Raw genomic sequence first — 15,970 nt, forward strand, 5'->3', positions numbered from 1 at the left:
CACATTACATGACTGAAGTGAGTCATTAAATTTAGTGAAAAATATTAAGTCTTTCTGTGTTTTTTTGATTATGGTTTATAGATAGAGAACGCCCAAATTTTGTCTCAGAAAATGAGACTATTGTTTAAAAGACGTAAATTAATAATAAAACAACATATTCAGAGAAGGTTAAGTGGAAGGGAAATGTAAAGTGGGAAAAGCTCTAACCGAAACAGGGATACAGTTAGGGCCAGAAATATTTGGACAGTGACACAGGTTTTGTTATTTTAGCTGTTGACAAAAATATGTTCAGAAATACAATTATATATAATATGGGCTGAAAGTGCACACTCCCAGCTGCAATATGAGAGTTTCCACATCCAAATCGGAGAAAGGGTTTAGGAATCATAGCTCTGTAATGCAGAGCCTCCTCTTTTTCAAGGGACCAAAAGTAATTGGACAATGGACTCCAAAGGCTGCAAGTAACTCAATAGGCCTTTCCCTCGTTAACCTGTAATCAAGTAAGTAGTTAAAAGGTCTGGGGTTGTTTCCAGGTGTGTGGTTTTGCATTTGGAAGCTGTTGCTGTGACCAGACAACATGCGGTCAAAGGAACTCTCAATTGAGGTGAAGCAGAACATCCTGAGGCTGAAAAAAAGGAAAAAATCCATCAGAGAGATAGCAGACATGCTTGGAGTAGCAAAATCAACAGTCTGGTACATTCTGAGGAAAAAGGAATTGACTGGTGAGCTTGGGAACTCAAAAAGGCCTGGGCGTCCACGGAAGACAACGGTGGTGGATGATCGCCGCATACTTTCTTTGGTGAAGAAGAACCCGTTCACAACATCAACTGAGGTCCAGAACACTCTCAGGGAAGTAGGTGTATCTGTCTCTAAGTCAACAGTAAAGAGAAGACTCCATGAAAGCAAATACAAAGGGTTCACATGTAGATGCAAACCATTCATCAATTCCAAAAATAGACAGGCCAGAGTTAAATTTGCCCAAAAACACCTCAAGAAGCCAGCCCAGTTCTGGAAAAGTATTCTATGGACAGATGAGACAAAGATCAACCTGTACCAGAATGATGGGAAGAAAAAAGTTTGGAGAAGAAAGGGAACGGCACATGATCCAAGGCACACCACATCCTCTGTAAAACATGGTGGAGGCAACGTGATGGCATGGGCATGCATGGCTTTCAATGGCACTGGGTCACTTGTGTTTATTGATGACATAACAGCAGACAAGAGTAGCCGGATGAATTCTGAAGTGTACCGGGATATACTGTCAGCCCAGATTCAGCCAAATGCTGCAAAGTTGATCGGACGGCGCTTCACAGTTACAGATGGATAATGACCCCAAGCATACAGCCAAAGCTACCCAGGAGTTCATGAGAGCAAAAAGGTGGAATATTCTGCAATGGCCAAGTCAATCACCAGATCTTAACCCAATTGAGCATGCATTTCACTTGCTCAAATCCAGACTTCAGACGGAAAACCCACTAACAAGCAAGACCTGAAGCTGCGGCTGTAAAGGCCTGGCAAAGCATTAAGAAGGAAACCCAGCGTTTGGTGATGTCCATGGGTTCCAGACTTAAGGCAGTGATTGCCTCCAAAGGATTCGCAACAAAATATTGAGAAAAAACTTTTTTGTTTGGGTTATGTTTATATGTCCAATTACTTTTGAGCTCCTAAAATGTGGAGTGTTTGTAAACAAATGTGTACAATTCCTACATTTTCTATCACATATTTTTGTTCAACCCTTTAAATTAAACGTTACAATCTGCACTTGAATTCTGTTGTAGAGGTATCATTTCAAATCCAATGCGGTGGCATGCAGAGCCCAACTCACAAATATTGTGTTACTGTCCAAATATTTCTGGCCCTAACTGTAACTGATGAAATAGGTTACAGATAATCTTAACCAGACTTTGAAGCAAAATCCTTTAATGATTTGAGTGAGCTTCACAAGGAGCGGACAGAGAGCCACTTTACAAAAGGTTCTCCAACATATGGGCTACAACCCAACACAAAGACTTCTATGACCTCACAAACCTCTGTGACTGCATAGGCCTCCGATTGCATAGGCCTCTGTGACCTCACAAACCTCTGTGACTGCATAGGCCTCTGTGACCTCACAAACCTCTGTGACTGCATAGGCCTCTGTGACCTCATAGACCTCACAGACCTCTGTGACTGCATAGGCCTCTGTGACCTCATAGACCTCACAGACCTCTGTGACTGCATAGGCCTCTGTGACCTCATAGACCTCACAGACCTCTGTGACTGCATAGGCCTTTGTGACCTCACAGACCTCTGTGACTGCATAGGCCTCTGTGACCTCACAGACTTCTGTGACCTCACAAGCCTCTGTGATCTCATAGACCTCACAGACTTCTGTGACCTCACAAGCCTCTGTGATCTCATAGACCTCACAGACTTCTGTGACCTCACAAGCCTCTGTGACCTCACAGACATCTGTGACCTCATAGACCTCTGTGACCTCACAGACCTGTGACTGCATAGGCCTCTGTGATCTCACAGACCTCTCTGACCTCAGACCTCACAGGCCTCTGTGACCTCATAGACCTCACAGACTTCTGTGACCTCACAAGCCTCTGTGACCTCACAGACATCTGTGATCTCACAGACCTCTGTGACCTCATAGACCTCACAGGCCTCTGTGACCTCATAGACCTCACAGACCTCTGTGACCTCAGACCTCACAGACCTCTGTGACCTCACAAGCCTCTGTGACCTCACAAGCCTTTGTGACCTCACAAGCCTCTGTGACCTCACAAGCCTCTGTGACCTCATAGACCTCACAGACTTCTGTGACCTCACAAGCCTCTGGACCTCGACATCTGTGATCTCACAGACCTCTGTGACCTCATGAGACCTCACTGGCCTCTGTGACCTCACAAGCCTCTGTGACCTCATAGACCTCACAGACCTCTGTGACCTCAGACCTCACAGACCCTGTGACCTCACAAGCCTCTGTGACCTCACAAGCCTCTGTGACCTCACAAGCCTTTGTGACCTCACAGTCCTCTGTGACCTCACAAGCCTCTGTGACCTCACAGTCCTCTGTGATCTCATAGGCCTCTGTGACCTCATATGCCTCTGTGACCTCATAGGCTCATGTCTTTTTGAGATGTTGCTGAAAAACATCAAACAATATTTGTTTGATGTTTTTCAGCAACAGAGGTAAATCCAACTTTTTTGTTATGTTTATTGAAACTAAATAGTAGTTTCAAAGTAAAGTAAGGCAAAATAAAAACAAATTATACGACAGAAACAAACTGCTAAAGGCCACAGCAGAGAAGTTTTTTGTACTAGTTCAGCTTTTTAGTTCTGTTTTTAGATAAAGGAGAGGATATTTTTTAAGAGACAGTGACAATAAAACATTTGGGTTTATCTCGATTTTTATGCTTTTTTTTTCTTGTCGTTTTTATATTTTTTTGTTTGGTTTTTCAAGTGAAACATAAAATTGTGTGAAAAGAAAAATGTCTTTCAAAAAGAACTGAACTGAACTCAAAAAGAACTGAACTGAACTCAAAAAGAACTGAACTGAACTGAAAAAGAACTGAACTGAACACCGGTGCTTTTTTTCTTTTTGGTCTTTTTTGGTTTAATTCAGTGTTTTATTTAGTGTGTGTTTTCAACAGAGCTCAATAATATCTTCCACAGTTTAGATTTTTCCAAGTTTCTTGTTGTGCCCTGAAACTTTGGAACTCAAAGAACCTGTTGACAGAAATGATATTTGGATTTCTGTTATTAGACTGAGCTGAAAGATTTCGTCTTTCAACTTCTGATCTCCTACAATTTTGGACATTCCTGTTTCCACTTTGTCCTCCAGACCTTTGTGGACCAGGAAAGCAGATGGACCCTTGGTCTGCTGACTGCAACATATTTCCTCTGGACCTTGTCTGATTCCATGTGTGATAATGTCCTCTCCATTCCTGCTGTGGAAACTGTCTTTGGTTCAGCGGCGGCCTTTTGCAGTGGTTACTCTGGCCATTTGCAAAGTCATTGCCAGGATGGCGTTGATAAAAGTTTGGAGTTTGTTGTCTGAAGTTGGGTCTTTTATCCTTCGGAGCAGTGGCCCTATTCTTCCCAGGACACTTTCTCTGAGTTTGTACCTGGGAGAAACTCTTTTCGCTGTTGAGTCCCTCATTCCTTTGATGCCAGCCACTGAATCTAGTGTTGGACTTCTTCATAAAGTTGCTCCCATATTTCTGTTGGGTGGAAGCCACCATTCTGGACCAGTGTGGCTCCTGTCTTTTCGACAAGTCAGACAAATCCCTGCGGGGGGTCCCACCATGATTTTTCCAAGACTGCAAACTTACCAGTTTTCTGTCCTCAGTGCAGTCCATGGATTCGTCTTCCATCACTGATTTGGGAACCTTCCTAAAGCGTGCAAGAAGTTCATCCCTGCATTTTTTACGCAAAGCCCACAAACCAAACGAATCCTTGCTGGGAATGGCAGCCGGGTTTCTGTGCCGGATTCTGACGCTTGCAATCTTGTTGAACTGCTTTAATATCGCAGCCATATTTAGCTGACTTGAGACAACGTCAGCCACTTCAAACAGCTGACCTTCCTCCTCGGTGATCAACTTTGTGATCCCTCTGTATCGAGCGAGGATGTCATACCTGAGGTTTTTACGCCGCGCCCACAAATCACTGGGGTTGCTTCCTCTCATTTTCCAGTCTTTGCTCAGACCGTAGCTACGTTGCTTTTCCATGTTTTCAGCGTTTATATTCTGATAATTCAAACGGTCGTCTCAGCCCTTTCCAAATACTTGGACGTATTTTGGGATCAAAGAAATGAAATTTGCTCCTTGCGCGCCTGAATCAGACAGAATGACATAACTCGGACATTCAGGGAGATACACCCAATAGCTGTGATGTCATAAACAGATGTTTCACGCATCTATGACGTCATGAGGTGGTGTGTGATATCATCTTTCTTTTAGATGTTTCTCGGCAGCAGAGGGAATTTCAGCTGCCAGAAAAACCAATGAGGCTAGTTTTTACCTTGACCTCTCAGCCATTAATCTTCTGCTAAATGAAGTTAACAATGTGCAATTCTCCTAAATATTCACAGCTCTGGAAGATTCAAATTAAGAAAAGTTTTGTTCAACAACAAAAGTTTGTTTCCGATTTAAAAAGAAAAAACAAAAGGTTGGAAGTTGTCAAAGAGAAATAAGTATCACCTTTTTTCTTTTAAAAAAGGCTTTTATTTACATTTTATTGAACATGGGATTAAGATATTTCTTTATACTCTTGTCAATAACCAATATAACAATAGGTATCAAACCCATTTATTGTCCCTGACAAGCTTTTTGCATTTTAACGTTGGTATTTTAATCATTTATCTTTAGAGATCTTTAGAGCTCCAAGTCTTTAAGGTTGGAAGGGTCCTTCCCTCAAAATAGTATCTAGCACAATAATTCACTGTATAGAATCAAAATAAAATGCAGGGAAGTTTGCTGCTGCTATGGGACAAAATGTGAAAAACGTTGAGGGTTATGAATAACTAAGAAATATTGAAAATATGGGTAGGTTTGTGTTTTGGTATTTAAAAATAACATTTTTACATAACTCTTCAAGTTTTTTTATCTTCACCTTTAGAAACAATACAGCAGGATTATCTATTATTTATCTGTTATTAGATTACATTTTTCACCCCCAATATCCTTCCTAAAACATGAGGTAAAAAGCTGCATTTCGTCGAAATGTTCCTTTAACGCCTATGTGGGCAGGTTAGTTACACTGCCGCCCCCTGGAGGAGGGTGGCCGGAACTGCGCAGAACTGGACTCCAGCCATAAAACTTCCCAAAAGACTCTCTTCAGAGCGAATATTTCCATCGCTGCTTGGTGAGTTCGTCATTTAGTTATTTTCAACACGGAAACTAACCGGCTTCAGGTTGGTTTGCGTGGATTATCTGTACGTTTCGCCGCTCAGTAGAACAAGTTACTAAACCAGAGTTGTCCGCTGCATTGCTTTAATCAAAAACACTCGAAAGTGGTTTTACTTCAGCGCATGCGCACTGCGTATTAACCTGTAGTAACCGTGTCATTTTGAAACTAAATTACTACAGGGGTTTTTTTTTTGTTGTTTTGTTTTGTTGTTTCCCTTCTGCGTTTCGGCCTTTGGTTCATTCATTTCTTTCTTCTGCTTTATAGTTTCGTTATTCGCTGCCTTTTCCATCCCCACTGCACACTATGCGGTACGGGAAGCAGAAGTGTCCAAAAAACACACACGCATCCACCCTTTTATTCATCAGACTGCTAGAAGCGTCTTCCATTTAAATTCTCACTTTTAGTTGATCACTTCTAAATCAGGCTTCTGTTTAGTTTATATAAAGTAATATATATATATTACTTTTTATATAGCCTATATATAATTTGACTGCATGTCATTTTCAATGTTCATTTCATCTCTTAATTTTTTTTTCCAACACTTCATTATTACTTTGATCACATTACATCCTGAAATTATAAAATGCCTCACTTTCTTCAAACTGGGATTTTTATGCTAAGAAAAACCTGCAACACGGTAAGTGGATGAAACTCTATAACACTTCCTATGGAAGTATATAGACGGATGAAGGAACTGTGTAAAAATGAAAACCTAACGATCAATTGAATTACTTGTTTGCTGTGTTTTGTAGAGCTGGAATAAGAGTTGCTCGAGCTTTGCAAAGATGATGCGGGCAGTTTGTGTTGATGTCCCCGGAGGACCAGAGAATCTGGTGCTGCGCTCCATCCCCAGACCTACACCTAAAGACGGCGAGGTCCTAATTAAAGTCCACGCAGCTGCCCTCAACAGGGCCGACTTGTTACAGGTTTAGCCAAATTAGATGCACGTTCAAGAGCAGGAATCTGTGGTTTGGATTGAAGGAGATTTTTGCACCTCATCTTGTTTTTCCTCTGCAGAGAAGAGGTTTGTATCCTCCTCCTGCGGGTGAGAGCGACATAATCGGTCTGGAGGTTGCTGGAACGGTGGACAGTCTGGGTCAAGGCGTGAAGGGGAACTGGAAACCAGACGACAGGGTGATGGCTCTGCTGGCTGGAGGAGGATATGCTGAATATGTTTCTGTTCCCGAGGAGCTTTTGATACCGGCACCCGACAATCTCACGTTCTGCCAGGCTGCTGCCATCCCGGAGGCTTGGCTCACCGCTTTTCAGCTGCTGGTTTTCATAGGTACACTCATAAAGACAGTAATGTGATTAGATAACACGGACCGACACAAGGTGCATCACAGAACCTCACGGAAAATATTCGTACTTCAGTTGTTGAAGTTTTTCAACACTTCATTGTGAAAGACCAACACAAAGTGGTACTGTGGTCAGGACTTTAACTAGACTATTCTAACTCATACTTTTGGACTAAAACCAATAGAAAGCTCTTGCTCTATGGTTGTTCTGCTGAAAGTACATAACTTTGAATTGTGCACTATGTTGAGTTGGTCTCACACATAAAATCATGAGAAAATACAGCTAAGTTTGAGGATTTAACATCACAAAATGAGAAAAGCTTCTATGAGCACAGGTGCCTTTACAAAATACTACAAATACTCTGGAAAAACACAAAATCTTACAGTCACTTTGGTCTAGTTTCTAGTGCAAATATTGTACAAGTAACGTTTTTTGTTGCAAGATTTAGGAGCTTATTTTTTGTCAATAAATTCTTAATATTGATGAAAAAATTGTTTTTTCATAAAAGAAACTAGATTGTTTCACTTATAACAAAGACATTTAGTCCTTTGTTATAAGAGAAATAGTGTTAAGTACTAAGACTCTTGCACTTGAAACTGGACCAAAAGTATGCTGTAAGATTTTGTGTTCTTGGAGTTTACATATCCAGCTTGTAATTTCACGCCCTTTGAATGAGTTATTGTACTAAAGAACAAAAAAAAAAAAAACCATAACTCATTTCCATGTGTCCCATCTTTTGTTTTCCACCGCAGCGCAGGTGAAGCAGGGTGAGGTGGTGCTGGTTCACGCCGGAGCCAGCGGTGTAGGAACGGCTGCCGTCCAGCTGGCCCGTCTGTTCGGCGCCGTGCCCATCGTGACAGCGGGGAGCCGAGAGAAGCTGCAGCTGGCCGAGAAGCTGGGCGCAGCGGCTGGATACAACTACAAGGAGGAGAGCTTTATTCAGGGAGTCCATGACTTCACAGGAGGTAAATGTGACGCTCTGCAAACGGCTCTTAAAGTCTGGGAGAATTGTTTTTCAGTATGATGTAAATATCTGCATTTAGTGTTTCACATGTTTCTTAATGGCCACTCATCGATTAATCTTCAGTCGATCCATAAGATCAATCAGGATTAGATCAACTCATTAGTCGATGACTTCCATCCCCAGTAGTGCAGTATCTTGTGGTAACTTGGCAGGAAAAGGAGCGGATGTGATCCTCGACTGCATCGGTGGGAGTAACTGGGAGAAGAACGTGAGCTCGCTGGCTGTGGACGGCAGATGGGTGCTGTACGGCACCATGGGAGGCAGGGCAGTGGAGGGAGACCTGCTGGGCAAGCTGCTGTCCAAGCGAGGCCACTTACTTTGCAGCCTCCTCCGCTCTCGCAGCCTTCAGGTGAGAAACGTCACAGCTGCTCGTTTCATTTCCTGCACTGCAGCCACATCTGTTGTGCAAGGGTGAAAGTTTTGTTCTTTCTGTTCCTTCCTGGTGTCCGATGTTCCGAAATTTGCAAACTTTGGGTGTTGCACTTGAAGGACTTCCTGTGTAGGTCACTGTAATGTAATTCATGCGTATGTGTCCTCTACAGTACAAGGCGGACCTGGTCAGAGCCTTTGCGGACAGAGCGTTGCCGTGTTTCTCGGAGCAGCCTGCCACCTTGAGGCCAGTGATCGACAGCACGTATAAGCTGGAGGACATCGCGGAGGCTCACAGACACATGGAAGCAAACAGAAACATGGGGAAAATTGTTGTCGCTGTGACTCCACAAAGTGAGGAGGCTCCTTGACTGAAACACAGCTGCGAAGTGCTTATTTGGCCAGAGTTAATGAATTCTACAACATTGAGATGTGGTTCAATGAATAATAAAATGGGCTAAATGTGGTTTTCTGCTGTATAATTTATTCTGCAAAGGAGGATTTCCTGACACTTGATGCTTAATATTTGTTTGCTGAAATCTGTACATAGAATATAAAGTCTATAAAAAGTTGTACAATCTAAGAACTAAAAAAAAAAAAAAAGCAAAGACCAAAAATGGAGTGAATATAACTGTGCTTTTGCAAACCCAATTTCATAAACAACTTTATGTTTTACAAGATGTAAAATAAATAAAACAAGGGTCACTGTCCTGCAGTTTTTAGATGTGCCACAGGTCCAAAACACAGGAATTAAATGGCTTAATTACCTCCTCCTTGTGTAGATCAGTTCTCCAGACCCTAAATGACATGATTATTCTTTTCAGGTGTGGTGCAGCAGAGGCACATCAAGACGTTGCAGGACAAGGGCCCTTGAGGACTGAGACCTGTTGTTAGAGCAATCCCCAGTTAATAAGCACAGGAATTTTACTTGGCAGCAGCTGTCTACACTGCTGCCAATTTCACTTTCCATTTTGAAAGTAAAATGGAAGAGAACCATCTTGCTTTCAATTCAGTTTGGCTTTCAAATCAGAAAACTTTGCCTCTGGTAATAACCTTAACAAAAGGTAAATGCCATATTAAAACAATTGAATACTGTGACAACAGTGTTGGCAACAGCTAAAAAAAAAAACAACAAAAAAACAAAAACATGACTCATCATAAATTAACACAAAAATAACCTATAAATAGTAGAAGCAGTTTTCCAATTGTAAATGTATTAATTTAGATGAGCAACACTGGATTTACAACGTGACTCAACTTGAATGTATTGTCCTTTAATTCAAATTATAAACTAAGTGTCATTAATCTTAATTATAAGGTTCCACCTAAATAATAAAACATACCATGTGTGTGCTTAGCATGTTCTATGGCTCTGTAAGGATTAAAATATTGCTTCACCTCTAGATTAAGATTGATAATCTAGATTACAGGTTTAAAGCATGTGACGTTTGGCGTTGGGTGCTTCGAGCAGGAACCTCCCTCTCTCCTTTTATGACTCCGTTTTCTTCCTCCCACCCCCTTTTTCTTACCCAGAGTTCATTTCTGCCTCAAATCTTCCGGGCCCTTTCGGAAGTTCACTCAGAAAGTTGCTAATAGTCGCTATAAATTTCAGACAGAGTTTTTTGTCGGACTCTATGTTTCGACGGACGCCTGGGACATTAACCTCTCCACCTTCGGTAGGTCTCATTTTGTGACATTTACCGGAAACGTCGTGGGGCTCAGTGGAAGCTCACAGGGTTTAGCGTGAAGTGACACAAACCTTTAAAACACTCGAGTCAGAATAATGTTCTCAGAACTTGTTGAACCGCAGTTTGCGTGTACAAAGGTGTTGTCAGGACTCGGAGGACGGTCTCGTTGCAACATGGTTTCTGTGTGCTGACTTCCTTACCTGGGGTTTGAAACTGCAGCTCGTGTGTGTTGATAAATGTCGTGTTTGTTGGTAAATGTCGTGTGTGTTGGCGTTTCTGTCACAGTTTATTAAAGCATGGAGGACCCAAACATGCCTCAGAGAAAAATGTCCAGGGCCGGAGAAAGCTTGTACTTGGTCCTGGGTTTGGAGAAAGGAGCGACCCCCGACCAGATAAAAAAGGCTTATCGGTAAGTTTATTATTCGCTAGTTATTGATGTTCGCAAATTGACCGCTATTGACGTGGCTAATAGGGTTCTCAATAATTTAATTTGTTACAAGTAACTGACTCACAAGTCACATATATTAATTATTGGCATGATTCAATTATGTGAGAATAATTAGATGTTAAAATGTGGCCATATTAAAATTAATATGGCCACATTTTAACAGTTTTTGGTTAAGAAAGCACACTGTGGCTGCAACGTGTCATTAGGAATGGTATAGAGTGGCAAGTTTTGTTTGTATTGACAAAATTATTTATTCACGTGTGTAAAAAGGAAATAGAAAGCAAAGAATGGACCCCAAATGGATGTGAAAGAGACTAAATTAATTCACAATTTCACTATAACAGTGGTGACATCTTGCCACAAATCAGAATAAAAGAGACTATAAAGACTATGTTTAAGATTTTATCATTAAGTTTTACAATGCATGCTTTCTTTTTTTTTAAGATCATGCTGCTAAAGTTGCTAAGACTTGCTGCAGAAATAACCAAAATCCAATAAAAAAAAAAAGTCCTATTCTTAGCAGCTATTTGGTGAATGATTGGCAGCTGGTTAATGCACAACCTGGTGTTGTTTTTTCTTTCTGTCTTGTAGCTCCACCAGCCATCCTTCATTAATTTCTACTATTTAACTCTTTCACAGATACATAGTGTGCTTAGTTTGTCTGTAAAATATTATCAAAAAGAAAGCATAACTTCAGATGTGGGTTACAAAATATGTTTCCCATATTCTTTTTAGTACTTTAAATCTCTTAATGATCCTTTGGAATTGAGGTTCCAGTCAAAGTTAGCACAAAGCTAACGATCCTGCATCACATGTCATGAGAGACGCATTGGATTGGTTAAAGTCCCAAACGTCTTAATCCTTCTTCTTAGAACCATTTAATAAGTTAGCTGCTGCTTGTGCTGCCGGCGGTAACTTTTATGCCTGCAATTCAGTCATGCTGATCCAAGGCCATTTGTGTTTCACGCTACCTAAATCATAATACGAATGTTCCTTCAGGAAATTGGCATTGAAGTATCACCCTGACAAGAACCCAGACAACCCAGCTGCTGCGGAGAAGTTCAAGGAGATCAACAATGCCAACGCCATCCTGAACGACGAGAACAAACGTAAAATCTACGACGAATATGGCTCCCTGGGCCTCTCTTTGGCCGAGCAGTTTGGTGAAGATGGCCTCAAATATTATTTCCTCATGTCAAAGTGGTGGTTCAAGGTGAGGCCTGGCCCCAAAGGAACAAGCCAGAGGATTTACAGAGCAGTGACCTCTAGTTTTGAGTACGTGTAACATTCATGTCTTTCAGGCCCTGTTTTGCTGCTGCACCCTCTTCACCTGCTGCTGCTGTTTGTGCTGCTGCTGCTTCTGCTGTGGAAAGTGCAAAACGGGAGAGGAAGAAGAGCATCCCATTATCGACCCAGAAGACCTGGAGGCGGAGCTCAGAGAGCAGGAAGAAGGTGAGGGACTGCCGGGTTCGTTTCTGGGGATTTGATTGATGTTGTGCTGTGAAGGATGAAAACATGCCACTTTTATCTTTGGAAAGTTTTAAATTATGAAATATAATTTTTAACAATGAGCATTTGTTTGGTTTGCATTGTTAAATCGCTAAACATTAGCAAGAAAAAAAAACATTTTTTCTTATTCAATGAAGGATTTTTTTTTCTTTAATTTGGACATTTTATGTATTTTAAAAAATATTTTTATAATACTAAATTGTGTTTTCTAGCACAAGGCCACATAATAGTTATTGAGCCCAGCTCCTCTCAGACCTCAGGTAACCGTCGTTCCTCCTCATGTAACCTTGATCTCCCGTCGGCTCTCTGCTGCTTCATTCAACTGGCCGAGCTGTTTCCTGTCTGCTTTTATGCTGATTTTATGCTTTATGTGTCACAATGCTTTCATAAGACAAAAACGGTAGAAGAAGAGCAGAAATTACATTCCCTCCAATTAGTATTGTCATGTCAATGTTATTGTTGTGACGTTTGGCATCAGAGTAAAAGGGGCTGAACTACTTTGTGTTGGTCAGTTGTATGAAAACCTTCCAACATTCCTTTTTGTCAATGTTTATGGTCCGCTATAAAGCAAAGGGCACCGCAGCGCTAGTTAAATATCACCAAATATGACGCTGCAGATCCATGTGACCCGCTTGTGCTACTTCCATGTCAGATAACGAGCGACTAATTGAGGTGATTCAGAAATCATCTTGATGAGCTGCCAGAGGCTTTTCTTTTTTTGTTTTTTGCTGCTCACGATAAAATGCATCCGAAGAAAGAATCGACTCATTTTTATATTTTAATCTGTAAATGAAAAGAACCAGAAAGATGAATTGATTCATATCTAATTCTTGCGGAAAAGGATGATGAGGGTAAACTTGTGACGTTTTTCTCAAGTGCAAGCGCAGTGGGGAAAGTGTTCCCAAAAAGATGATTTAAGACTTTTCACATTATGATTGTTTTTTTTTTTTTATCATTATGACAATAAACGCCACAGATTGTCTTCCTCCTTTTCTTTAAAGTTTAAAGTTCGACAATATGGACGATTCTGCTGCTTACGCTCTGTCCTCAGCTGTATTGTGTTATGCTTTGGTATCTTGGTGTTCTTTATGTTTCATTTCCATTGCATTGTTGTATTTTATATGGAAACTGGAAGGTAACTAACGGTTAAGTGGCTTGCTTAGGGGCACATCAACATGTGGCAGCAAGAAACTGGAATTACACCAAACTCCAGTCATCCAGCTTCATTCTGTATTTGCATTTTTTCCACACAAACGATTTTTAGAAGTGTTCATTTCTGTTAATTTTAGATCTATTTTACAGCTAATGAAAATTCAAAATTCAGCTTCTCTCAAAATCACCTAGAATTAAAAAAAAAAAACAAGAAAAAATGTTTTCATCTGACTGAAAATGTGTGTGTGTTGCATAGTTTCCTCACAATGACTGGTAGTCAGAAAACTGAGCTTTATGCAGGGCCATCTTTATGTATTTTTTATTCCGATTGTGGGAACGGAGAGCATAGATCTAATTTTCAAATGCATGCAAATTTTAGGCATCCAATCACAAATCTTCAAGCTTAATTTCCTCTGGCATATAATCATGTCTGTGGCATTCAGCGCTCCGATCTGCAGATACCTTGACTGTTGGGAACAAACAGTTTGTGTCTTTGTGTTGGTTTTTTGCAGGTGAGAACGCACCGATCGTGATTCAGCCTCAGTCAACCATTGCACAGAGACGCAACATGGCGAATGAGTGAATAAATCCATGGATGAGTGAGTCTTTAAGAAGGCCAGCTTCACATTATTATTATTTATTTTCATTTTTTTGGGACTTTGTGTGAACTTGAGATCTCACCAGCTGCTGGCGTTCAAACCAACGCACAGGAAACGTATCGGGCCTTTTTGTTTACATGAATCATGCTTTATAATGGTATTGCCATGGCTTTTTTTTTTTTCTTTTTTAATGACAAAGCCTTGGTGTTCAAAACCATTGATCTCTCAAAAAACTTGTTGTTTTTTTTGTTTGTGTACTTTAAACTCACAGGTTAGTGTAAAAGTTGCCAAAGTGGTCTGAAAACATCTCCGCTCAGGATTCCTACATGTGGACCTTTTTATTTTTTAAATAGATATACATATATTTAACAGGCTAATTCTTATTATCCACACTATTTTAGGCCAACCACTTGTCTTCCTGTAAATATTAACGTAGGAATAAATGACCTGATGACTTTTGGGTCGACGCATCCGCTGTTTCTCTGTCAGGTGATGCTGGTTTATCTATACTTCAAATGTCTTTTCTAATCAACTTCACTCAATATGATGTTTTTATGTAACTTACACAGAAAGCCAGAACGGCTGCAGCCAGCTACTTCCACCTTCTTATTAGGTAAACTTTAATTAGACGGCGTAAAAAGGCGTTTGCATTATTTATTCGTTTATGGCTTGACGAGGTCATCGGTGTCACTCATGGGCCCGTATGAGATTATCACGATATGATGAAATACGGCAGTTTCGCAGAAATAAAGCGGTATCGATAATATGTATTTATTTTCATTTTGATGTAAAGCCATAAAATCTAGGGGCTGGTTACAAGGAAACATCCATTTTTGCCATCTAGCCACGCTGCCAGCTCATCCTGCCATCGAGCAATAATACATGCTACTCGTAGCTTGCTTTTGTCTGTTTTTGTGACCAGAAATGTTCCCAAACATCCAAATTGCTGGCGTGGTCCTTTAGCCTCCTAACCACCAGGGTGCAGCACCAGCTGGGTTAAGATGTTGGGCTGCTCTGCAAACGTTTAGAAAGACATGATGGAAAAATGTTCCTGGTTTTGAAATTGTAACTTGTTTAAAAACGTTTATCCGTCACCATTCTGTGTCGCTTCTTTATTTAGCAACAACACCGTAGTTTGCGCTGAAAGGTTGTAGTTTGGAGAGAAGTGAAGTTTTTATCTTGTCTCAGGGAGACGCTTCAAAAACTGGCCTGCAGGGGGAGCCAGAGGCACACTTTGTTTTTAGAATTTTTAATTAAGTAAAGGATTCTGCTTCTGATTCTCTTAACTAGTAAGCTGCAGCGTTTATTATTGGGCACTGTAGGTGTAGTTATGACACCAAAAGGTAACTGCTTTATTGAAGGTGTTGAAGGTAATTTGCTGCAGCAGGGTCATTTTGAAATGAGCCATCACTACAACAGGAATGTTCCGTGTCCAAATGTTTGGTGAATGTCACCATTTTCACAAAATATCTGCACTTGCACACAGTTTTGTTTTTGGTTTGTTTAAACCATAAATCTGGTGATGGGATCAAAACTTTCTTTTTTTCTTTTGAGGTGTATATTGTAAATTATTCTGTGAATTAAAAGGTGCATTTTTTTGATCCTGTTTTTCTTTTGGCAGTGCGGTAACATTAAATTATATTTCTGACTTGGTTCATAGTATATTTTTATATTTATAATAATTTTTTGCCTCGTGTCTGGATATGCCAAGGGTCTGTACTCTCTCCTACTGCCTGCATGAAATTATTAAAAAAAAGTCTGTATAATTCCTGGAAATGACTTTGAAGTGCCTGAATATATTCTTATCCTGTTGTTTCTTTCATTTTTATTAGAAGATTAAATGATTTTTATTTTTTTTGCCTCAATGTTCCAAATATTTTTCTACTTTTTAGTGTTTTGTAAAATGAAAGCAACATAAATGTATGATGAAATAAATTTTTGGGCTAATATGAAAATATGTGAGTGTTTTTTTTGTTTTGTTTTT

The 15,970-nt window shown here is 40.4% G+C and overlaps 2 protein-coding genes across 5 annotated transcripts; both read left to right on the forward strand.

Moving 5' to 3' along the window:
* Nucleotides 1-5,768: 5,768 nt before the first annotated feature.
* On the forward strand, nucleotides 5,769-9,042 carry tp53i3 (tumor protein p53 inducible protein 3). 3 transcript variants are annotated; one of them, XM_055038546.1, is made up of 6 exons: nucleotides 5,769-5,853; nucleotides 6,651-6,824; nucleotides 6,916-7,183; nucleotides 7,950-8,162; nucleotides 8,374-8,570; nucleotides 8,764-9,042. In XM_055038546.1, the coding sequence occupies exons 2-6, from the start codon at nucleotides 6,684-6,686 to the stop codon at nucleotides 8,959-8,961; spliced, it is 1,017 nt and encodes a 338-aa protein (XP_054894521.1). In that variant the 5' UTR covers nucleotides 5,769-5,853; nucleotides 6,651-6,683; the 3' UTR covers nucleotides 8,962-9,042. The 3 variants fall into 3 exon arrangements, with proteins under 3 accessions (XP_054894521.1, XP_054894520.1, XP_054894519.1); XM_055038545.1 differs by lacking the exon at nucleotides 5,769-5,853 and adding an exon at nucleotides 6,336-6,535 and having other exon boundaries at nucleotides 6,651-6,773; XM_055038544.1 differs by lacking the exon at nucleotides 5,769-5,853 and adding an exon at nucleotides 6,337-6,535.
* Nucleotides 9,043-10,142: 1,100 nt separating this feature from the next.
* dnajc5gb (DnaJ (Hsp40) homolog, subfamily C, member 5 gamma b) lies at nucleotides 10,143-15,950 on the forward strand. Of its 2 annotated transcripts, XM_055038351.1 has the most exons (6): nucleotides 10,143-10,266; nucleotides 10,564-10,687; nucleotides 11,726-11,939; nucleotides 12,028-12,178; nucleotides 12,448-12,495; nucleotides 13,900-15,950. In XM_055038351.1, the coding sequence occupies exons 2-6, from the start codon at nucleotides 10,575-10,577 to the stop codon at nucleotides 13,968-13,970; spliced, it is 597 nt and encodes a 198-aa protein (XP_054894326.1). In that variant the 5' UTR covers nucleotides 10,143-10,266; nucleotides 10,564-10,574; the 3' UTR covers nucleotides 13,971-15,950. The 2 variants fall into 2 exon arrangements, with proteins under 2 accessions (XP_054894326.1, XP_054894327.1); XM_055038352.1 differs by lacking the exon at nucleotides 12,448-12,495.
* Nucleotides 15,951-15,970: the final 20 nt, after the last annotated feature.

This window comes from Poeciliopsis prolifica, unplaced genomic scaffold (assembly GCF_027474105.1).
Source record: "Poeciliopsis prolifica strain line A6 unplaced genomic scaffold, Auburn_PproV2 SCAFFOLD013, whole genome shotgun sequence".
NCBI classification, from domain to species: domain Eukaryota; kingdom Metazoa; phylum Chordata; class Actinopteri; order Cyprinodontiformes; family Poeciliidae; genus Poeciliopsis; species Poeciliopsis prolifica.

Coding starts and splice junctions, on each gene's coding strand:
- dnajc5gb (XM_055038351.1), top strand. CDS start 10,575: ATGGAGGACCCAAACATGCCTCAGAGAAAAATGTCCAGGGCCGGAGAA. Junction 10,688..11,725: donor CAGATAAAAAAGGCTTATCG/GTAAGTTTATTA, acceptor ATGTTCCTTCAG/GAAATTGGCATTGAAGTATC. Junction 11,940..12,027: donor TGTCAAAGTGGTGGTTCAAG/GTGAGGCCTGGC, acceptor CATGTCTTTCAG/GCCCTGTTTTGCTGCTGCAC.
- tp53i3 (XM_055038544.1), top strand. CDS start 6,482: ATGCCTCACTTTCTTCAAACTGGGATTTTTATGCTAAGAAAAACCTGC. Junction 6,536..6,650: donor TAAGAAAAACCTGCAACACG/GTAAGTGGATGA, acceptor TGTGTTTTGTAG/AGCTGGAATAAGAGTTGCTC. Junction 7,184..7,949: donor TCAGCTGCTGGTTTTCATAG/GTACACTCATAA, acceptor TTTCCACCGCAG/CGCAGGTGAAGCAGGGTGAG.